This window comes from Mauremys mutica, chromosome 6 (genome assembly GCF_020497125.1).
Source record: "Mauremys mutica isolate MM-2020 ecotype Southern chromosome 6, ASM2049712v1, whole genome shotgun sequence".
In the NCBI taxonomy this organism is placed as follows: domain Eukaryota; kingdom Metazoa; phylum Chordata; order Testudines; family Geoemydidae; genus Mauremys; species Mauremys mutica.
Window position 1 is genome coordinate 35,677,691 of NC_059077.1, and position 25,227 is coordinate 35,702,917.

At 38.7% G+C, this 25,227-nt stretch overlaps 1 protein-coding gene across 4 annotated transcripts in view; it reads right to left on the reverse strand.

Annotated features, from left to right (window-relative positions):
• Positions 1-25,227, reverse strand: part of LOC123372697 (cAMP-specific 3',5'-cyclic phosphodiesterase 4D) — a 618,378-nt gene that overhangs the window by 355,118 nt on the left and 238,033 nt on the right. Inside the window, exon 1 of one of the 4 annotated variants that reach the window (XM_045021020.1) lies at positions 3,508-3,721. The exons of the other annotated variants lie outside the window; for them this stretch is intronic. Within the exon in view, the coding sequence (XP_044876955.1) occupies positions 3,508-3,632 (125 nt within the window). The 5' untranslated portion in view covers positions 3,633-3,721. Of the gene's footprint in view, positions 1-3,507; positions 3,722-25,227 lie in introns of those variants that run through there. 4 annotated transcript variants of the gene reach the window in all.

The window sequence follows — 25,227 nt, forward strand, 5'->3', positions numbered from 1 at the left end:
ATATGTAATGAAAGGAATTGGAAATGAGGAAAATATATATTTAAATGTTGTATATTTGACAGTACTGTGTGAATAGTGAGTTTCCCCTCCACTGTTTCAGTCAGTCAGCCTCTGATCCTGCAAATTTCACACAGAATCCCACTAGAGATGATGGGGTTCCCACTGTGTGGAACTCGGAGGGTCAGGGTCTCAGACATTTTACCCCATTGTTTGCATGAGTTTTTCCAGACAGCATCAGATGAAAGAAAAATCACATTTAAAAGTAGAATAACGTAAAACCACAAAAACTGGCTAGGAGACCCAGGGTAGCTGCAACACCTGAAACTACTTTAAATTATTTTTATACTGACTTGATTTTGATTAAGACTAGGTAGGGGAGGTAATATCTTTAATTGGATCAACTTCTATGGGTAAATGAAACAAGTTTTTTGAGCACCACAGAACTCTTCTTTGAGTTGTCCCTTCCAGGGGCGGCTCTAGCCATTTTCGCTGCCCCAAGCACGGCGGCACGCCGCGGGGGGCGCTCTGCCAGTCGCCGGTCCCACGGCTCCGGTGGACCTCCTGCAGACGTGCCTGCGGATGCCTCCACCAAAGCCACGGGAACCAGCGGACCCTCCGCAGGGACGCCTGCGGGAGGTCCACCGGAACCGCCTGCCACCCTCCCGGCGACCGGCAGAGCGCCCCCCGCGGCATGCCGCCCCAAGCACGCGCTTGGCGTGCTGGGGCCTGGAGCCGCCCCTGGTCCCTTCATACTTAAAAGAAAGTTAGTAGGAGTAGTATATAGTACTAAATTGTGCCAAGTGCTTTATTTGACTCCCCAGTGATTGAAGTGAAACACCAGCTATTAACATGAGCATCACAAATAGGACAGATGTAGACTAAGGATCAGTTCTTCCTTCTAATATACAGTGATTTATTAATTCCTAAATAGTGGCAAGCCACAACAAGGTCTTAACGATGAAGCACAATGGGTCCTGATCTACAACTTGGACTCCTAGATGCTACAATAATATAAATAATAAATAATGATGATGATGATAATGATAATGTAAATCACACAAGTTGTAAAGAGTAGAAGAAACAGAAATACATCCCCCCACCAAGAATAGATGGTTTAATGGAGGAAAATATCCCTGGCTCACTCCTACAAATAAAACACGGCTCCTAAACAACAGGAATAATACCACCTAGCTCTTATATAGCATTTTTCATCAGAAGATCTCAAAGCGCTTTACAAAGGAGGTCAATCTCATGTGTGTTATGCTGCATATCTTGTAAAATTCAGTTATAAATTTTTACTCCAGCTGAGGATCAGACCTCAGTGTGTATTGGTGTAGCTCCTCTGACTTCAGTGGAGTTGTGTCAACGTGCACCAGCTGAGGATCTGACCCTGAATGTTTAGTATCTGGTTTAGAGGACAGAGTAATTTGTTCTTGTCTAGCACTGAAGACAGGGTTCAACGCTTCAACAAAAATAAACAAAATTCTAGCATAGAACTTCACATCCTCTCATCTGCATGTTTCAGAAAGGAAGCTGCAAAACGTATGACATGTGGCTTCTTCCTGAGGACTCTTTCTCAGTTTGCTTTGTAAATAAAAAAGTCCATTTACTGTTTGCTGATGTGCATTTCTTTGCTCTGTACAAATTATACCAAACCCTAAAGCTTCTACATGCTGTACTAGACAGGGATTAAAATGAGCCTTAGCCAGCACATTGATTAAAGAGAGTGGAAAACAGTTTACTTTTGGGAAGGTTACAGTGCGTTCCATGAACTTCCAAACTCTGTACGCTCCGGATTTTTCAATGGCATCTCTAAGGGAGGACTTTGTTTCCAGAGCAGACTCTGAACTCCCATAGTGTGTCACTTCAAGTCACCATTCAAAACTAACAATTTTAAAAGAACACAGAAGTGCAGATTACAGACTGCCATTTGTTTACTGAGAAAATGCATCCATGAATAGAGCTTTCTCCTCAATGCATCTAAGAAATAAACCTTCAGTTCTCACGTCTCAACAGTTTTAAAGGAAATATACCAAAACAATAGCTGGGTGATTTTGCACAGAAATAAAAATACAAATCTAAGGCTAAAGCAATGCCTAAATAGCTTAACAAAGAGAAAATTTACTTGAAATGTTACTCTGAAGTCTCACTGATGTATGCTGAGTTAGTTGAATATGAAAATAAAAAGTTGAATTAATATTTTAAAAGCATTAATCACATTATTAGATATGTGCTCAAAAAGGTGTACTGCTGCTAAAACTGGATCAAAGCTTCACAAAAGCTAAATAAGTTTTAAGCAGTTATCACATCATATTTTTCAATCTCCACATTAATCATCTAAGTCCATAGAAATCCTACCTATGACATTTTCATCAATTAACAGAAAAGTCTAAGTTTATGTGATATATTACAGGGCTTGTGATTATGTTTTTAGATTTCAACGGTGAATACTTTGGAGGAAAGGGCTGGAGGAAGGGAGCATTTCTGTCAAGAATCCACTAGTCTCCCCTTACCCAAATGAGTCAGAGTGTTAGGAGAGCCTGATTTTTCCTAAGCGAATCAGAGCTCTTGTCCAAACTGAAATGATGACTTTTTATTTTGAACAATACAATTATGCAGATGGGAAATTGATATTTATGGACATGTTGCTTTAACAACTTTACTCCAGTCCAAAAGGAAGCCCCCCCCCCCTACGGTCAGACACAGTTTGAAAAAGATGGACTGGAAAGGGAATGTTAAATTTACTACACAGGGAAGAGCTCTTCCTTTAGTATAGACATACCTCCCTACCTTTTGAATCTCACATACACAACACAGGCTATTAAGAGAGAACATATGTGTGCATATTGGGGGAAGGAAAATGACAGAAATGTGGAGCTTTGCCATAGAACTGCTTACTTTATAAAGCAAGCATCTAGCAGGATGTTAATGCAATTTCTAATACGGTGGTCAACAATTTTTAACAAACACAGATTAATGAAGATTACTTTCAGTTCTTCAGTCTTCTGACAAAATATGGAACAAACATTTTAGACCAAACATTCCACACAATACAGAAAACTTCAGAGCTAGGATTTAAAAGCAATTTACAAGTAATTAAATTCTTAGTGTAAAATCTTTTTAAACTTTCAGTCTCATTTGCCTGAGGTTAAGAAGCAATAGTAACCCTAGTTTTCTTGAATTCTAAAGCTTTACTGTTTCCTCTTAGAAATCAACTTAGTATATTTATATAGCACTGCAGATAGAGTTTTGTATAACAGGCAAACATGCTGAATAACTAATTAAAAAGTATTATGTCTGTCTAGAACAGATATAAATTTTTATTAATTTGAAGTTAGAAGTTTCTAGCAGATCTCTTGTATAGTTTTTTTTTACAGCTCTCTTTATGGTACAAAACAAGGATCTATAGACAAGGTACCTTCTCCCTCACCTCTGTATGCTTTAAAGTGGCAAACTACAGGCAACAGAATAGAAATATTTTGTTAAAGAATAACAAAAAACTCATACCGTCTCTTCTGCTGTTTAATATCAATTGGCTTGTTAATAGCATAAGGCGATCCATGAATGTAAGCACTTCGGAACCTAGCCACCTTCTCCAAAGTCAAGTGCTCACAGCTGGATGGTAAACTCATTTTATCCAACTGCAAGCAGTGCAAAGCTAATAGCCAAAAAGACACATTCCTGGGAAAGCTGGAAACAAAGCGCTATGTAATATATTTTACACAAGTGTGCAGTTCAAATAGAGCTTAACACTCCTTTGCTTGGAAAGGAAATGCCCCTCTTTCTTCAGCTGCTGCATTCACCCTCTTGGATACCGGAAGCTGGCTGCTTATTTCCATGCAGAGTCAAACTCCAACCAATTACTGGTTCAGCAGATGAAGTGGAAAGGCTCTAGCTTCACAGAAGCTGTTTTCCCCCAACCATATATCTTCTTCTGGTAGAGAGAGAGAGAATGAGCACAGCTTGATCGATTTTAAGTCCAATCTCTAAAGACCCACTGACTGACTTTACTGAGTAGCACTAGTTCGGTAATTAAGGTTATTTATGCAGATAACACACACTCCTTTGCTGGAAGAGAAATGCTCAGTCCAGTGGTACATTTCAGATGGTCAAATTATATTTCAAGTACACAGTATAAACTCAAAATAATTATATTTGTAATATGAAAATGATTTCAAGCAGTAACCTATTTAAATCAAACATCAGAAGTCTCACATAATGATGGTCATGTCTGTATTTACAAACTTTTAAAAGGGAAGGTTTATTGCTATAAAATGATTTATCTATCCCATTACACTGCACTATATTTCCCAAACACTGCAAAGTAGCCCGTAGCACATATTTATGGGTTCACAAAAGCTGGCAGACTAAATCAATTATTTGGTTTGTTGGAAATTTGGAAAAGTAGAAACAAATATTTTTGGGTCAGATTGAAAATAATTTTGTTTGGCAAACTGAAAAGTAAAAAAGAATTGTTCTGGGTCTAATGAAATATTTTGTTTCAACAAAATTATAATGTTTCATTCTAATATCAACAGTTTTTGATTTTTTTTAAATAAATTGAAAGGAAAAGTTATTTCAAAACAAAAAATCAAAATGTTTAATTTAGTTTTTTTTTCATAAATTTTGTTTCTGGAGGGGTTTGGGTCCCCCCCACCCAAACTAACAATTCAGGAAAACTCATATGTTTCGGTGTCACTGAATCTGCATTTTTCACCTAAAAAAAAATTCAGCCACAATTTTTTGCCCAGTTCTATCAAGGACACTGGTCTTGAAGGGGTTAATGAGAGCCTATGGGTAGAATCACCCTTGCCTCATTACACCAGCAGTAGGTGTCAATCCTGGAGCAAGGAGTTAAATAAGGAAAAGCTCAGATTAGTGGGGGCTGACTGGTAGAGAGAGAAGACCTCTTGGTCTAGCTCTGTGAAGGAAAGCCTGGCTGGGGCTAGAGACCGCCTTGAAGCTGCCCGAGAGGAATCAGAGAGTCATAGAAATGTAGGGCTGGAAGGCATCTTGAAAGGTCATCAAATCCAGCCCATTGTATGGAGGCACAACCAAATAAACCTTCTCCATCCCTGACAGGTGTTCGTCTAATTTCTTCCTGAAAACCTCCAATGATGCATATTTTACAACCTCCCTTGGAAGCCTATTTCAGAAATTAACTATGCTTTTAGCTAAAAGTTTTCCTAATATTTAACCTAAATTTCCCTTGCTGCAGATTATGCCCATTACTTCTTGTCCTACTTCCACAGGATATGTAGAATAGTTGATCACCATCCTTTTTATAAGAACCCTTTACATATTTGAAGACTATTATAAGGACCCACTTCAGTCTTCTTCTCAAGACTAAACATGCCCCCTTTTTTTTTACCTTTTCCATATAAGTCAGGATTTCTAAACCTTTTGTCATTTTTGTTGCTCTCCTCTGGACTCTCTCCAGTTTGTCCACATCTTTCCTAAAGTATGGTGCTCAGAACTGGACACAATACTCCAGCTGAGACCTCACCATTGCAGAGTAGAATGGGACAACTAACTCCTGTGTCCTACATATGACATTCCATGTTAATATACCAGACCAATTCTCCAATTTGTCAAGCTCATTTTGAATTCTAATCCTGTCCTCCAAAGTGTTTGCAACATCTCCCAGCCTAGTGTTGTCCGCAAATTTTATAAGCAAATGCTAAACTCCATTATCCAAGTCATTAATGAAAATACTGGGTAATACTGGAACCTGGTCTGACCCCTGTGGGATCCCATTAGATTGCCCTTCCAGGTGGACAGGGAACCATAACTACTCTTTGAGTACATTCTTTCAACCAGTTGTGCACCCACTTTACAGTAATTTCATCTAGACCCCAATTTCCTAATTTGTTTATGAGAATGTGGTGGTACTGTGTCAAAGGACTTATTAAAATCAAGATATATTAACTCTACTGTTTTCCCCTATCCACTAATAATGCTGTAAAAGAAGGAAATTAAGTTGGTTTGGCATGATTTGTTCTTGGCAAATCCATGGCTTGCTGACCATTCCTTATAACCTTATATCACCTAAGAGCTTACAAATTGATTGTTTAATAATTTGTTCCAGTATCTTTCTAGGTATTGAAGTTATGCTGTCTGGTCTATAATTCCCTGATCCGCTTTCTTTCCCTTTTCAAAGATAGGTATTATGTTTACTCTTCGCCAGTCTTCTAAGACATCACTCATTCTCCAGGAGTTCTCAAAGATACCCGAGGATGAAAGTAATCATGCTTTCATGAGTTGAATACAGCTAACTTATCTGAATATTCTTTATCCTGTTCTTTCCCTATTTTGGCTTGTGCTGAATATCTGCCTATCATTAACCATTTTAGTGAAGATTGAAGCAAAATAGGCACTGAATACCTTAGCCTTCCTATGTCCTAGCTCTCCTTCCCCACTGTGTAGAGGACCTGCACTTTCAGGTCATTAAAGAGCTCCTGATGGACCCATATTGGCCTCTTACTAGTTTTCCTATGTTTCGCAGTCGGATAGTTTGCAACTGGGCCTTTAATACTGTCTCCTTGAGAAACTGCTAGCTCTCCTGAACTCCTTTATCCCTTAAATTTTCTTCCCATGGAACCTTAATTATGAGTTCTTTGAGTTTGTTAGTGTGTGTTTTTTTTTGTTTTTTTGAAGGTCATTGTCCTTATTCTGCTACTCACCCAAACTGAAATGATATTGAAATTCACGCACCCACCTTCAGATTCACACCTAATTCCTCCCTGTTGGTCAAAATCAAGTCTAAAATAGTTGTCCTCCCCAGTTACTTCCTTCACTTTCTGAAATAAAAGTTGTCCCCAATACATTCCAAGAATATATTGGACGTTCTGTGTTTTGCCATATTATTTTTCCAACATGTGTCTCAGTCGTTAAAGTCCCGCATTACTAGCAGGTCTTATGTTTTGAATATTTCTGTTATTTGTTCTAGAAATGCCTCATCTACCTCCTCTTCCTGATTTTGTGGTCTATAGTAAACCCTTACCATGACATCACCCCTATTTTCTCCCCTTTTATCTTTTTCAGAGGCTTTCAACTGGTCTGCTTCTCACCCTCCTTCTAGACCTTACAACAAGTGCATATATTGGATCAGCTGGGGCTAGAGTCTAATTAGAAACTGCCTTGAAACCATCTGGAAGGAAGGATCACCTTGGTCTAGAGCCTAATTAGGAACTCCTAATGTCAGAGCATCTTTTGTGGCAGTAGCCTTAGTATAGAATCTTACTATGCAGCAGATATATCACAGAGGTCTATTCTCTTAATGTGTGCAGGTTCTACACAGATAACAGGCCTGATTCTCAGGTCCACTGCAGGAGTTCTGAGCCACACTAGTTTTACAAAACTGCCAGACATCCATCAAACCTGCTCACTCAGGATTCCCCTTGAGTAGGAGGAGCCATTCCCTTTCTCGTTTTTTAGTTTGGAAGGTATATCTGGAGAAAGAGGGGCATAGCTGGGGCACGCCAACAATTGCCAACGTCCTTACTGGTGCTTTGGAGTCAATGGCAGCCAGGTCTAAGTTCCAGCATAAGACATAAAGCAGTTCTAATTTATGTCTATGCCTGCTTAACCCCAAGACTGAGGATGGCTGTATGCCACCTTTTATCTTCATCTCTAGGTCTGCACCAAAGTGCAGCACAGATGGACCAGAGAATCTGGGCCAACATTTAATGCAATAATTAATATGATTAACTTATTATGACAAGAATACTGACCAACAGAAGGGTAAAATAAAGAAACAAGACTAAATAGTTTTAGTTTAGTCTGATCATCAATATTGTTTATTGTGCAGAGTCTGTTTTTTAAACAGGTTTCCATTTTGTTTTATACTTTCTATTGTTTACATTAATCCCACAGAAGCTTAAAAGAAATTTTCATTCCTTTAGTCATTTAGATTCTCTTTCCATTAGTCAATATTGCTTCTATTTTCCTATATTTCCACTTACACTTAAAATAAATACTGCTTTTGTTAGCTTGCTCATTCACACACCAACATCCAAAATGCCCAAACTTCTCTGAAAATACAGAAGTATACATTAAAGTCCAAAGGAAGCTCAAGACAACAGACATTATTGTGCATGCTTTAAATAAGTATTACTATTACCTTGGACTTTGTTGCTTACTGAACTGGTCTGAAAATGGAATTTCCATCCCCTGGGAGATTTGACATTTTTAAATTTGTTTACATTCTGAACCAGAAAAGCTGAAATTTTGAATTTTTTCTTGGAATGGGAATTTTTAAAAATATTGATTTGGAAAACAAACTTTTTGTTTGGATGACAAAATATTATAATATATATTTAAATATAAGATAAGTATATATATGTACATATTAGAATATTAAATAATATAAAGTCAAAACAAAATGATAGTCAAAATGAAACATTTCAACATCAAAAATGAAATGAGAAACTCAACAGTTTCAACACCATCCTGATGAAAAATTATTAAAAATCAACACTTTCCAGTGAAACATGTTGATTTTGACAAAACTGCATTTTCCTATTGAAAACTGTTTCTTCAAAAAAACTTTGACCAGCTGTAGTTGGTTAAAAATCTGACTAAAGTGTGGAGATCAAAGAAGTTAAACCTTTAACATTACATTCATTTCATACACTGCTATATGCTTCTGCAAGTTATGGATGTAAAAGAAGAGCATCCAGGCTTTAAAATGTTGTCCCTTGGAAGCTAAAGGAATGTTTATATTGCACTATAACACTAACACATCTACTCCAAGAGGCTATAAGATACAGAAGACAGCCAGCCTCTCAGCACACACAAGTCCTTCCCTCAGATGACTTAGACCTAATAAGTGGCCCCCTTGTCCCAATATACCAGCCTTTCCACATACTTTCTCTTTCTTATGCTTTCACCAGAGTTGGGACAAAACTGCAGTGGCAAGGTTCTCTTACCACTGTCTAGAGAGCTACACAAAAATGAGATTAATTATAGGTAAAAGAAGCACTGAGCTGCTAAAATACCAGTGGAATAGTCTTGGAGGGGTTACAATTGACCACTTCACTGTGCAAACAAGCAACAGTCTGAGAAGCACAGAAAGCACACTACTCTGTGGCTAATGTCTCATCTGAGCAGGGGTGGCTCTAGGTATTTTGCCGCCCCAAGCACAGCAGGTAGGCTGCCTTCGGCGGCTTGCCTGCGGGAGGTCACCGGTCCCGCAGATTCGGTAGCACACCTGTGGGAGGTCCGCCGAAGCCGCGGGACCAGCGGACCCTCCGCAGACATGCCGCCGAAGGCTGCCTGCCTGCCGCCCTCGTGACGACCGGCAGAACGCCCCCCCTGGCTTGCCGCCCCAGGCACATGCTTGGCGTGCTGGTGCCTGGAGCCGCCCCTGCATCCGAGGCAGAGGTCTCAGTAAAATAGTGTGTGACGTCAGCTAATCAATTTTTTTCATGCACTTCCGTAACAGGACGATAATCCCAGAGTTGTAGGTGTCAGTAGTGGCAACAGTCAGTTAAGAAGGAGACAGAAGGTTCCCAGGCCCAGGAAAGAGGGCAGAATGTACTAAACGTCCAAGCTTAGCAGCTCCAGGAGCAGTATAAGTAGGTAAACCAAGAAAGTCTGATAGTTGTCCTGCACCTGTATATTAATAATGTTTATCATTAATACAGCATATAAACTAATTTTCTCCATATTAGATAGTTGGGGAAAAAATCAAAATATTTGTTGCTGGTTAAAAATTAATCCAGCCATAAAATGGATTAGAGATTATATGTAATATCAGAGCAAGCAAGACCACTATAAAGAGTCCTTTGCTGAGAATCCCACCTTTATCATCTACATATATAGTGTATTGTGCTGGCAGCACAAGATAATACCCAAACTGTTAGGATGTGATTTTGCACATGCACAAAGTGGCCAGATCATTTTGTTAATGCACAGAACAAGCACTGAAGGATATAGATGGGTCATCAGGAAGCATCATCTCCAGAATATCTCTTCTCTGTGCTGACATTGGCAGCTGCTGCTGATCTGGTCTGCGATGAGAGAGAGTTCTTTCTGGAAGTTAACAGGGTATAAATCCCTTCCCTTTTCTAGCCCAACAAGCTCCCTCCCAGAGTGTCTGGTGGTTCAGTGTCCCCCACCTGAGCTGGTCACTTCTGGTTCCCCTTTGGTTCAGCCAGGCATTTTGCCCTTTGCTTTCACCTTGTAATCCAAGGCCAAGAGGGTCACAAAGGAGCTATGGCCCCTTTTCTTCCTGCAGGCCAGCCAAAATCCCACTGCATTCAGTTATGGTGAACATATCCTCTGTGCTGACATTGGCATCATGTGCCAACTTAGATTTTCGCACATTTAGAAACTAATGTACAACTAAAACTATTTGAACAATGGAGGAAAGTGAGAGATGGAGTTCAGAAGCATTCATGGTCACCAAGTTTTAAGTTGCACCGTACCAGGCTACTAGAAGATCCATGAAAACTATTTGTGTCAAACAGTATGTAACAGTTTAATACTGGCCACAGCAGAAGCTGCTAATTTCATGGTCAATAATGTTACAGGGGCAAAAACTGAAAAAAAGAATGAATCACACAATCTGAGTAAATAGTGGTCTATAAAGCTTAAAGGAGAACTGCCAGCCAACGGGACATAAACTCCATGTGTCAACAGCAAATAGTCCTTTTACATAGGGCTACAAGGTATCAATTTAGTTCTAAATTAAAAACAAAATCTAAATGGCATGCAAGGCATAATGAAAAGTAAAATAAGACAAATCCTAAAGTCCGTTCACAGAGGCTGCAGTTCTAAAAGATAAGCTTAAAAACATCCATGAGCAGTTGGCAGACAGGTACAATTTGATCAGAAATAGTTAAGGGAGGGACGGAGGGAGTGTGTGTGTGTGTGTGTGAGAGAGTGAGTGAGAGAGAGAGAGGGGAACTATGTGAACTAGTTAAGACAATAGGTTTGTGTGTTTGATTTGAACTAGATAAGAGATTGTGTGTATGGGTGTGTGCAGAGAGTCTTGTAAATGAATCAGTTGTGTGTCATTACTGACACTTTTCCTTGCCCCCTCCCCTTTTAGACATGAACCCTCTCCAGCAGAACACTGAACATGTTCCCCTGTTAAGTGCCAGGTAAACCAGGTTAAGAAATGTTGATTCCATGCAATATACATATGTAACGGGGGCAGGCTGTAGCATGATATTTCCATGTAAATGATACAGATAACATAAATGAATAAATGAGAGCATGTTCATATTCACCAGTTTAATATATGATCATGACTTTAAACTTTTTTCTGTTTTTGGCTATGACAAACACATGGATGCAGTTCTGCATAGCTATCATACAGATTTCACCACCGAGTAATTCAAAACAGGACCCAGCATCCAATTATAAACATACATAATCAAATCTCAGGACTATTTCTGAAGCACTTTAATAATGGCACTTTATAAGCAAAAAGCACTGGAACTTTAAAAGACATACTTTTATTTTAGAAAAGATGCACAGGATACCAAAAAGCACTTGAATGAAGGGCTACCAAATAAGGTTACTACAGTGTACTCAAAAATCAAGAACAAGAAATCCAAACAGCTCTGATAGTCCAACACCCCCCCGCCCCAAGAACAGCTGCCAAGAGGTAAATTGTTGCCAATATTCCACAGCTGGGGAGTGCTCAAGAGCAGGAGTTAGTAAAATCAGTTAAAGCAGTTTAGAAAGAGTTGGAGAAAGCCAGAAAATACTTTTCCCAATTACTGAATATAAAATAAGGAAATAGTTTTAACTGGTTCAATTTAGTAATGCACCAGATATGTTCAACAAATAATCTTGTCCAATGCTGCTTAACATTCCTGGTGCTTCCTGACATTCTAGTTTAGAAAACTGCTGACAGTACATTAATTTCTGGCAATAGAAAAGAGTCTTCTCAGTAGCTGAACTGGTGGTATATAGATTAAGAACCATCTCCTCAGGTACTTAGAATGTAAGCTTTTGGGGGCAGGGCAGTCTTTTTCTTACATGTATATACACTGCCTCGCAGATCAGGGCCCCATACCCTGATTGGAGCCTTTCAGTCACGACTGCAATGCAAACAACTAACTACAACTATTTTTATTCCCTTATGTAACACCACATACAGAAAGAAGTGATTTTTAGTACCGTATCTTAGGATCTGATTCTTTCCTGTTGACAAACATACATTAAAGTAATTAATTATGATCCAATAAAGAACATTCTGGCAGACAATGACAAAATGCAATATAGAGTATTGCTTACACATACACAGAATGTGTCACAATTTAGCTCATTCCTGGAAAAATATAGCTGTGATCTACTGCTGCTGGATCTACAGAAAAAAAAAGCGATAGGTTGTGAGTGTAAATAATTGAAACTTCGATAAAACTTCCATCTAAGGATCTCAAAGAAGTTAACTACGCCTCACAAAATGCTTTGAGGAAAGTATCTCTACTTTACTAATGGACAAATTGGAGCAAAGTTGAACACCGAACAACTCTAGTAGGGCTTGTCTAAGCAAACCCAAATTATGACAGTACTAGAAGTCATCTGTAAGGTATATACAGTACGGCTATAATGTTATAATACTATATAGAAATCATCTCTACTAAATATAATTTAGACAAAGAAGCCATTTATACAATTCTCTATACAGTATATTCAAAGAACAGTCACAATAATGCAAACTTTCCACCACTGCTCTGTTAATGGATATCAGTTGTGTAGTGGAGAACCATTTCCAAGAATATGAGTATAGCTCAGGATATATGCCCATTTAGGGCCAGATTTTCAAGTACTCAGCACCCATTCTGACATTTATGATTAAATCTCTTGAAATCTTTTACATTTTGGTGCTGAGCTCTTCCCAAAATCTGGTCCCAATGGAAGATGCTGAGCTCTTTTGGGAAATCTATTTATTAATCCTTAGTTTTTCTTCTTCTGGTCTACACTGAAAGTTAGGTCAACCCAGCTACCTCTCTCAGGGGTGTGACAAATCCACACCCCAAGTGATGTAGTTAAGCTAACCTAACCCCTTGTGTACACAGCGCTAGGTCGATGGAAAACTTCTTTTGTCGACCTTGCTATTGCCTCTTGGGGAGATAGATTACCTACGCTGATGAAAGAACTCCTCCCACTGTGCAACGACAGCGTTTCAAGTGTAGACAAGCTCAACAAACATCCCATTTTTATTATCACTATGCACTCAGTTGAGACTATAAACTCATTTTATTATCCAGAACCAATGTCAGCAAAAGACTTCCACTCATTACTAGTTGGAGTTAAAATGAGAGAACTAGAGATGGAAGGCTCTCTATTCCAACTGCTAATACTTTGTATTTCCCAGATTCTTCAGCATGCCTTATATTAACAGTTATAAGTTGTGATTTGTAACAACTGCAAAAAGGAGAATCTCACTGTTTATAAAATATCTATCCGGTGTTGTACAATCATCCTTCCAATAGATATCACAGGCCAATGTTCATGTAACTAAGTCATTTAGTTTTAAAGTAATACAAAAGAACATGAAACACAAGAAGAGAAAAGGCTATAAATGAAATATTCCTCTTACAGTTTCAGAGTTTACACTCAAGGATAGAAACATCAAAAAAGAGTAGAAAGGATGAGCTGCAACAATAGTGCAGATTTCGAAGCCTTCAAAACAAGCATCTTGTATTAGTTCTGATATGACAGCACCTGTTATCATTCCATATGGTAAATGCGTTATTGCTAACTAACTTTAAGAGGAAAACTAGTTTTTTGTGTAGCATCATTCATAATGACAACACTAGAAATTTATTACAAAAAAATTAAATAACCAATACTTGTTTCTAGTACATCTGACAGAAAATGTGTTTAAGGGGACAGAGTAACCTGCTAAAAAATAAGCATCTAAAACCAAGAGTTTCTATTAAGCATTAACCCCAATTTAGATCAACTACTGTCACTGTATATAATGTTACCCATTAAAAAAGATGCATGACATACTGCTGTAGCTCCATAGCAGAACAATTGTGTTTATTCATTTTCCTAAATGAACATCTTCCTTGAATATCAGCTGCTGCTCCTATAATTAGAATATCTAGACGGCAGAGCAAATGTTGTTTATTGAATAAGCAAAATAAAGACATTTTAGAAATGTTAGGTCTGAAAGTATTGTTAATATGTATTAGTTATGTGGCACACTGAGTATCAATTTAGCTGTTTAAAATTAAATTTGCATTCTCAGTGCAGGTTAACAACTAACTCATTTCTTAGGTATACACAATGTCCTTTTTATGTGATATCACCTTCCATGGATTTATTTCCTAATTTACCAAAATATGGATATGGATGAAAACAAAATATGTATGTATGTATTTACACACTATTCACCTAGGCTGAATTCAAAATTACCAATGCACAGGTCAGTCTCTGTACCTCATTACTAATCCTCACTACCATCCACTTCCTGAGAAAGGGTTCTTTTTTTTACATTAAAATCATTTTTATAAAGGCAACAATGTATATCTAATTTTCAGCTTTTTAAAAAAAATTCTAACAACTCAAAATGTATCAGACTTGAAGGACTATTGATCACAATTGGGATTGGTGTTGGACTAGACTGTTACTTCTGTGTGAAGTTGAGGCCTCATCTCTGCAAAGTACCTCCCTGCATATTATGAGATTTAAAAATGTATATTATTGACATCTGTAATGGCACTTTGGAATATATTATAATCAGGTTGTTTTTTAAAACTATATACTCCTCCATCTCCACAAGGTTTATCCTCACAGATCTCCAAAGTACACAAATGACCCATCAGAGATAAAGTGAGACAGGAGATAACTAGGTCATTGATAGCGGAAGTCTTGGACTGAGTCTAGGTGACTACAACATATAGGGTGATATTCTGGCCCTACAGAAGTATTTTTTACCCATATATTTTACCAACCGATTAAAAAAAAATCATGTGATGTGGTTGCATGAGAGGGAATACAAGGTTTTTCCTACCTCCAAAATCTGGTTCAACAGTGGTCAATAACTTGGTGTTAATCCTAGTAAATTGAGTTTTTCGTGCTGTGAAGAATTTTCACGTTACTTTGCAAATAATGTTGTCTACTACTGTGGACACAGAAGAGTATCTCAAGGAGTCAAACACTGGCTGTCCTCTGCTTGCATTCCAGCTAATGGGACTCCCTGAAGCTCTGGACATGTTGTGGGATACAGATTGTGAGTGGGACCCGTGCCCCCAAAGGTCTTCAAAAGACAGGAACAAGTACTGGTACTGGTGGAGACTTTTCCTAAGGGAGTGAGAGGGCTGTAGGGTGCCAGTGTGACCTCTACTCAAGAAGCCAATTCTTGATATTGACAATTCTGCTAAATATCAACCAGTACTCAAGCGCCAACTTTTGGGAAAGGCCAAAAGGTTGTATTGAGGCAGCTCTGGCAGTTTCTTGAACTCAGTGAGTTGCTTGACTCGGAACAATCAGATTAAATTTGGATATGGATGAGAAACTGCACCATTTTCATTATAGTTTGGGATGCTAATAAAATAAGATCTCATTCCATAGGTAAGTTAGTGATAGAAAGGTAATGGAGGTGTCATTTGATTTGCAAAAATCTGCAGAGTCATGATTTCAATTTGTGTTGGCTCACACAAAAGTTGGGAAATGCAAGAATTAAGGTTGCCCATGCAACCTTAATTTGGCTCTCTCGTGTGTATGCATTATGATACAGTCTTTAATTACATGATCATATACTACTATTATTTTGTACTATTCAGTACACACGATAGACATTGCTCAAGGAATGAATCAGGACTGTGTAGTATAGGAGGCTGTTGTCTATAGGCTCCCCCACCTCCTTTGTTGAGAAATCTAGAAGCTCTTTAGTGAATGAGGCAGGAGACTACAGGGAGGAAGGATGGTCTTGTGGTAAGGCAGTTGAATACCACCCTAGAAAACTGGATTCTGACCTTGCCTTTCCTACAGATTTCCTATTTCATGTTGGACAAGTCACCTAAACCAAAGGTGGCTATTAACTGTTTTTCTTATTTTCTGGGTACCCAACTTGAGACACCTGGCACCTGATTTACAGAGTTGCTGAGAACTCACAATTGCAACTGAAGTCAATGAGAGCTATGCTCAAAACAAGTAAAGTGCTATAAATGTAAGTTGAAAACTCAGGCCATAGGCTCCTTAAATTGAGCACCCAAAATTAATGGACATCTTTGACATTAATGGCTCTGTGCTTCAGTTCCCATATGTAAAATGGGAATAATACCACTTTACTTCACAGGAATGTTGTGAAGATAAACTCATTAATATTTGTTAAGCACTGAGATACTAGAACATAGAAAGCCCATGAGGAAATTAATAAGTCAGTATTCAGAGCAGTGTTTGAACTGTGTTGAATGATGTGTAGTAAAAAAGGATAACATGGAATATTGAATAGCTGTATATTCAGTGAATACCATCTATCCCACGCACTTAATGAGTCAGGGTCCTATGGAAACATAGTATGTGATCACGTAATTAAGACTATCATAATGTGTATGCACAAGAAGGTTGAATTAAGGCTGAATTAACCTTAAGTCTGGCATTTCCTAATTTTTTAGAATTGATTTTGTAACCTTACCACTTTTAATGTATGCAATGTTAAATGTTTCAGGTGATAAAAAAGTCTTGATTTTTATAGATCAAGAAAATAATTTAAAAGGCACGTTTCCATATAAAAACAAACAAAAGGGTTGTTCCTTTATCCTGGACTTTAATAATTTGCCTTACATCAGGTTTTGAACTATTGCATTTATGACACATCTCTTCATGCTGCAACAGTCACATTGTTTGAAATGCTAAGTGAAACGTGTCAGGATTTCTGATCTCGGTTGGACCTGAACTTTGGATATAATATAGAAAATTGCGCACTGACTTGCCTCTGAAATCACTAGAGAACCTGCTTTTACACAGGTAAAGCTTCTGAATTTCTTCTGTGGCATTTTGACAGCTATGCTATTATGGTGTTCTTTTCAAACAAAAGAATGGCATTACTTCTCTTGTAGGAAGTATTGTGGGGTAGGGTTTCCTTTCCCTTTTCAAAGCTTTGAAAGTAATTAGTGGTTAGTCTTTCATTCCTCATAGGTAATGAATATATCTGTATTTGGAATATGTCTATAACTGATATAAATTTTAATTTTTAACAAGATAAAACAAAAAAACAATGCCATCCTGTAGCAAATCATTTTGAACATACAAATGGCTTAATTGTACCAAATGAGTAACTGCTTTCCAGGATAAATTACAGAGCAGAAATGAGGGGAAACAATGCATTTCACCCTGTGTTTGCACAAATTATTACTTCACACCTTAGTCAAATTTAATCAGCATGTGTTGAAATTTTCTACATAAGTGAGGAGAAAGATACAAACTAAGCCATTATCTCACTTTTGTAGAATTAAACATTCACTCATTTATTGTAATGCCTAAGTAAACACCATTGAAAAACCTTGACACAAAAGTCTATTGTGGCTCAAGGTGGGGGAACTTCAGACCTGGAATTTCAAATCCATCCAAACTTCTTAAACATGTGGCTTCCATAAGGGCTGAATTAAAGGGCACTGCATTTCTGGAATCTAGTCATTCATTGTACTAAATGATAATTAAATCACCAGAAGAAACTGTTTGCTGGTGTGCAATGCTAGTACTTTCACAATTTTCAAAGTGAAAAGCTAGAGATGAGCCCTACCAGCATTAACACTATAGAATGCTTTCTGTAGTGTCACAAGGCATGCCTGTCCTGTAGCACCCCTTGCTGGCCAAGTGGGGTGCTGCAGGTACTCCCTGCCTCAATTTCCTCCCTCCCCTAGGATTTTCTGGTTCCCCCTGGGTTTACGTGGTTCAGCCCTCCAGCTTGGTCACTCTCAACAGTCTCTTTTTGGGGTAATAACAGTCCAAACAAACCAAAAGTACTTTTGTCCCACAACTGGGCTCCTCTTCAGCCCTCCCCCTGGGTTCAGTTACCAATCCCTTATGGGTTACCTTTCAGTTTCTGTGGCTCAGGGATAGAACCTTGACTCCCAGGCTCCTTCCCTAGAGTCTCCTTGCAGTCTCATCCCCTCTAGCTTATCTTCCCCTCTTCTGTGCTCTGGGATACAGCACTGACTCCCAGGATACTTCCCTGGAGTCCTTCCAAAGTTCCAGACCTTGCTTCATAGCCTTCCACAGGAAGCACACTTGCTCCTGCTTCCTCAGGTTCCTTTCTTCAAACTGAGTTTTCTCAACTCTTTTAATAAATCACTCCACCGATCAAGACCAGTGCGGGAAGGACAGGTAGCTAATTTGGCACAGATATGGCTCAGCCCAACTATCCTTAAACAGCAAGCCAACTCATGACATATGGATTGAAAGTAGTCTTGTGCATGGTCTCCAGGCAAAGATACCTCCCCCCGCCAAGAATACCAAGATAGCTATGGTAGGAGGGAAGGGTTTAGTATCTCAGGGGATAATTTTGCCAGTGGAGAGACTAATTTTTTAAAGAAAATCATTCCAAACTCCTTAAGGCAGAGCCAGGGAGGTCACTTAAGATATGTCTACACTGTGAAAAAAGCAAGTGTGTCAGTAAGTCTCAGAGCCTGGATCAACTGACTTGGGCTTATGGAGCTCATGCTACAGGGCTAAAAATAACAGTGTAGATGTTCCCACTTGGGCTGGAGCGTGGACTCTGAGACCTGGCAAGGGGGTGGGTGTCAGAGACCAGAGAATCTACACTCCTATTTTTAGCCCAATTGGTCGAGCTCTGAGACTCGCCGTTGTGTTGCTGTTTTTTTCCCAGTGAAGACATACCCTTAGACAGCTGGGAAGGGGGAAAGGGGAGAGTCAATATGATAGCCAAGCAATACTGTGGTCCAGTGAGCTGGAGAAAATCTCAAATTTAGTGCAAAGTAAGATCCAAATATAATGGGAAGTCCATAACAGAAAGATTACCATCCTCCCATAGGTGTAGTCTGAGGTGATAGGGGGATATTGTCCCGCACCCCAAAACCCCCCCAAGAACTGCAAGCTTCAGGCTGGCACAGAATTTGCCCCCTTAGATGCGGCCCTGTTGGGCCTGACTGGAGCTGCCCCCCAATATAGAAGTCGAACTATGCCTAAGTATCCTCCCCTCTTAGCCAACAGTCAGAATGGCCACTTGCCCTTCATAGCCAGGGTTCTTTGAGATGGTGGTGGTGGTGGTGTGGATCTCCTGCAGGTATGTATGAACCACATGTATGCAAGATCAAAGTCTTTTGAATAGCAGAGTCCACTGTGACCTCACATGTGCCTTGTCCCTCCTCATTCTCCTTTGGTAAGGGCAGAGAGGCTGTGACTTTTCCTCAGTTCTTTCACAATCTGAAGCCTGTGTTAGCCAAGGACTTGGAAAGCAGGGATGTAAGGCAGGTTGTGGGATTTCTCTGACTACACCATCTCCAAGAACCACAACTATTATAAGGTAAGGAATAGTATGAGTCAGTATGGACTGTAGATGACTGGCAAGCAGTATCCCTTCAAGATGATGTGCAGGAATATCAGCCAAAAGGAGATTAACACTGCTTTCACAAACTAGGTTTCTGATCCACCACCTAAGCCCAGTGCATAGCATTTGATGAAGATCAGCAGGTTAATTCCGTATCACTGCTTTGCAGACTTTGTAACAGGCACACTTCTGAAATAGGAGGAAGATGTCACTTGAGCTCTGGTGGAATGAGTCTTGATGTTCACAAGGAGAGGTACACCAGCCAACTGGTAACACAGTGTTATCCACTTAGATAGCCTTTGTGAGAAGATGGCCTGACCTTTTGAATAGTCACCTACAGCCAGAAATAAATAAGGAGACAGTCTGAATGGTTTACTTTGGTCAATGTAATAAAGCAAAACTCTGGAAACAGATGATGTGTGCAACTTCTTGTTTCCTGGTGCAGAGTGGGACATTGAGAGGAAGACAGATAAATTAATTGATATAGGTGAAATTCTGGGACTACCTTGAGAATGAACTTGTGGTGAGGTTTCATCACCATTTTGTCCCTATGAAATATCATATAGGGAGGTTCAGCCATAAGCACATGAAGCTCACTAACTCCCCTGGCCAGGTGATGACCACTAGAAAGAGAATTTTCAGAGAGAAATGATGTAAGGATCATTCTGAAAGAGGTTCACAGGGAAGCTCTTTGTGTTCTACATCTTTGCAAGTTTCTAATCCATGAAAAGACTTTCTCTATAACCTACAGATCTTGTGAGTGACTTTGTCAAAGGTCTTTTGAAAATCCAAATAATTTATTTAATCTGGTTCATCTTTAGTCACAATTTTTTTGACATGCCCAAAGAATTCTAGAAGATCAGAAGCAGCATGATTTTTCTTTGCAGAAATTGTGCTGGTTTGATAGGGCACTAGTTTGGGTGTCAGGAGAAATTGAGTTATTCCTGAATCTACATTTAACCTGCTTTGTGACCTTGGGTAAGCTGCTTCACATTTCTGTTCCTGAGTTCACCCATCTGTAAAAATGGGGATTATCATACTCTCCTGTAGAAAAAAACTTTCAGATCAAAGTATAACAGTACTATATAAGAGCTATGTATTTCTATTATTAATACCACATTCATCTAGGTGTTTCACAATTCCCTAATTATTGTTTCAACCAGTTTTCCTGGTCTGCAATTCCCAGTAGAACATCCATTTTTTTTAATGCAGTTGCTTCCCTCTGGTTTACTATCTAGCTGATATTAATTAGATTGTTGTTGTTAGAAGCTTGGCCTCTTCATTCTTAAATGCTTTCAGAGCATCCAAATCTTGACAAGTTGTTACTTTTTATCAGTTTGTTCCAGCAACTTCTCTTTTGACATTTCAGTCTCTTGCATAACCTTCCCTTTATTCCTTGAAAAAGGTAGAGCTCGGATAAGGGTCTTCTGTGAGAAATCTGATGCAGAGAACTTATATAGCGCAGGAGGCTGCAAGGTACTGAGCAGTCTAGGTTTGATCCCACAAAATACTTAGAAATATGCTTAACTTTAAGCTCCCATTAATAGGACTTCTCACTTACTTATTATTAAGCATCAGGTTAAGAGTTTAACCAGAGCAAGTAAAAGTTCTCAGCACCTTGCATGATCTTAATGTACTTATTCTTTTTAATCTCCCAATCCAGTGTCCATTAGTGTCATTGGACAGCCTCCCATTGTCTTCAGGCCCTAATTGATTCCTTAATTGCCCAGTAATCCAGCAGATCCATAGATCCTTTTACAGGTTTCCTCATTCTAATATACTTAAAGAATTTCTTATTATTTGTTTTCATGTCCTTAACTATTTGCTCTTCAAATTGCCTCTTAGACTTTGTGTTTGTGTACCTTTCTGTTCTCTCTAGCATCAATAAATTACATATGGATTCACAATTCAATGCCATGGCAAGCAAGGTAAATATGGAACCTAGGATATTCTATATACCAAGTATGCAGAGGTTGCTTGTAAAAACTAGAGGTAATTCTGATGTTTAATAAGCCCGTGCAAGAGTGCACTTTCATGCAATTTTGAGCTCTTCAATCATAAAAAGCAATCTGGAGAAAATATAAAAGACAACTATAATTTTAAAGGAACATAGACAAGTTCAAAAAGGTGTTTTTTTCATGCACTTATTTTTTCATTATTAAGTACTTTCTGGTTCTGTAAAAGACTGGGAACTTAATATAAAAAAAGGCTGGTCTCATAATTTTTTTCTGGTCCTACCAGAATGTGGAAGAACTAGAAGTCTCGACAGAAATCATAAATTATAACATTTTTCACTTTTATAAACTCCATAAAACAACTTCTTAGGATTAATATTTGTAAAGTGCTTAGAACTAAGGCTCACAGAACCCACTTAACGTAGATATTATCCGTTGCAGTAGCCAGCAGCCATAGTCATGCATTGCAGGACTGTGCAGAGGGTAACCACAGCCATGATTCTGACTTTGGTGGTCTTATTGTTTGAGGAAAGAGCAGCTCCTGTACTCCCTGACCCATCTGGCAGAAATGATTTAGCTGTATTTAGAGAAGGATTACTCCCTTCACATTAGTTTCAGAATTTTAACAAGTGGTGGTTTCCAAAATTCCCCTCCAGTGCATTGGTGTTTCCTGTCTGCAAGAGTACCAAGCTCAGTTATCCCTCTAAACTGGCCTTCCCCATAGAGTGTTGCTTATTGCGGGGGGAGTTTCTGAATAAACTGAATGGTATTAAGATATGGTACAGATATTAAATATACAGTACAGGACCACAACTTTTGCTAATCAGGTGAGCTAACAAACATGTGCTGATATCTACTTATGTATTTGAAATTTGAATTGGGGCTTTAAAATCTATCTCCATTGCAGTGTAAAAACACAGATACATTTCCTTTCCTGCTGCCATCTGCTGTTATCACACACTGTGACAGCTTTTCCTTAATTATCTCAACTCATTTGCTCAATACCAGAACTTATGCCAGTTCCATCTCCCACAGATATAGAAATTTAACTCTTATGACAACTTTTTAGGAGACCTATTCTTCCTTTCATCTGGTGAATAATCTCATTCAGTGTTTGGTTTCCAGATCTGCACAGCAGTGAAACACTTATTCCAAAATATAGACATGCAGAACAACTTGCCTCCACATTCCAATAAAAGCTTTTGGGTGCCTAGACAACAAAAGTTAGATTTTGTTTTAAATAAAATATACAAGCTTTTAGGTTAATAAGATCCTGCTGCTAAATACATGATTTGCCTTTATTCTTCCTTTTTACAGAAAGAATAAGAGTTGTATACATTAAATTAGCTTTGCAAGGTACAGTTTAGAAAAACAGCAGTAGAACAAACAAATCAATGCTATTAAAAGAATGGAACTTAAAAGCTAGCTAGTCATTTCAGGTAAAACGTCAATACTAAAAGAAAGACTGTTAAAAAAAACCAAAAACAAAACCTCTCCAAAACAGGGATGCATTTCCAAAGGGATCTCAATTGTGTCTCCATTTGTAAACGCAGTTTATTCTGAGCCATTTTTAAGCTTTGTCACTTAAATGTGCAAATGATGATTCTACCCATGTAAATACTAATATTTGCACACAAATCATTCTGAAAACTGAGAGTGTGAGTGATTTCTGCATGTGCAAACTGGGGGCCCTATTTATAAATTTGGCCTTTTCCTCATTTATCCCTCTTGGGGACATGAGAAAGGGATCCCCATGCCACAAAATTCAATCCCTTGCCTCATAATGCTTAATAATAATAATAATAATAATATGGACATGTTTAGCCTTGAGAAAAAAAGACTGAGTGACAATGAGCAAATAACAGTTTTTAAGTATGCTGAGGTTGTTATGAAGAGGACTGTGATCAATGCTTTTCCGTATCCACTGAAGGTAGGACAAGTCTAAAGTCTAATTAATCTGAAGCAAGGGAGATTTAGGTTAGATAACAGGAAAACCTTTCTAGCTAGAAAGGCAATTAAGCTCTGGAGTAGACTTCCAAGGGAAGTTGTGAAATCCCATCAGTGGAGGTTTTTAAGAAGAGATTGGACAAGCACCTGTCAGGGATGGTCTAGGTTTACTTATTCCTGCCTCAGCACAGGGGGCTGGATTTGATGACCTCCCAAGGTCCCTTCCAACCCTATATTTCTATGATTCTATGAAATACCTAGCTCTTATATAGCACTTTTCATCAGTAGCTCTCAAAATGCTTTACAAAGGAAGTCACTACCATTATGTCTGTAGGGGATTTGGCAATCCTCTTTCCAAGAAGCAACAATAGGAAATTGCTTTCCATTCTGAAGATTGACCACAAGTGATCACAAAAGATCCCTTCTAATCTCACATAGATGCTCCTGGTTAGGAGGCTTTGTAAGGCTCAGATCAGGCATTACTAGCGGTCAGGCAGCATTCAATATAAAAGGGATCAGTATGAACAGTGAAAATGACAGGCCCATCTCTCACACCTAAGTTCTGCCATATATGACCCCCTACAAGAAAAATAAATGGGGGGTAGTAAGAGAAGATGGGGGAGAAGAAGAAATAAAGCAGCAGAACCTTTCACCACAACAAACTGAAGAAACGTCAGGAATCGCTTCCCTGCCTTCAAAGATACATATGAAATGCAGTTTATTTTTTCAGTTTACAGGAAGAAAAAGATACAGTCGTCTCATTTCCCTTTATTGTATCAACATAATTATAAAATGATGCTGCTTATTGCAGTATTTGCCATTCTGCAATTAGAGAGAGAGCTTTTAAATTAGTGAGCCAGCCAGTTATTTGGCTACGTCACCTGTACACGCTTCATTATACAAAGAGCAGATTATAGCAATAGGAGTTACTTTGGATAAACTATGTAACAATTTACAATGACATTTTTTATGAGCTCTCCTTCTCATCACTGTATTAGCCCCAGAAACTTCGCTGGAAGACTGATTAACACTGCACTGCCCCCTGTGGATTATATAGTACAATACACCACAGAACAAATCTTTTCTCCTTACTTACTCTGATTTGCACTGCTGCTACTGACAACTCTTAGGCCTGGTCTACACTGGGTGGGAAAGGAGGGGGTCAATGTAAGATATGCAACTTCAGCTATGGGAATAGTGTAGCTGAAGTCGACGTATCTTATTTCGACTTACCTCCCGTCCACACGGCGTGGGATCGACGGCCGCGGCTCCCCCATCGAATCTGCTCCGCTGCTCACCCCGGTGGAGTTCCGGAGTCGACAGGAGTGCATTCGGGGATCGATCTATTGCGTCTAGACGAGACACGATAGATCGATCCCCGATAGATCGATTGCAACCCGCCGATCTGGGGGGTGTCTAGACGTACCCTTATGTTCTGAAACCATGGTCTTGATTTACCAAATGGAAATGTTCAGAATTTGACATTTTCATCCAATATTATTTTTCTTTCTTTTCTTTTATGTACCTGGAGTTTTATTAATTGGCAGAAAACAAATGCTTTTGATGCACAGCTCAATTAATCTTACCTGTATTATAGACAGAAAGAGTAGTGGAAGTTTAGTTAAGGTTTAAAAAGACTTCCATCATAACTTCCTGTTTTTACTGGTTCTTAACATCTTGAAGAAATTCCTCCTTTTGGCCTGAAATTTTTTTTGTTTGTTTTTTAAAATGATGAAATAGTTTATTAAAATGAAAAATATATATACTTTTCCACATTACTATGAAAATGTCCCCTTGTTCTTCTGTTATTAGACAGGAAGAACTGAAGTTCCTATGTCCCTC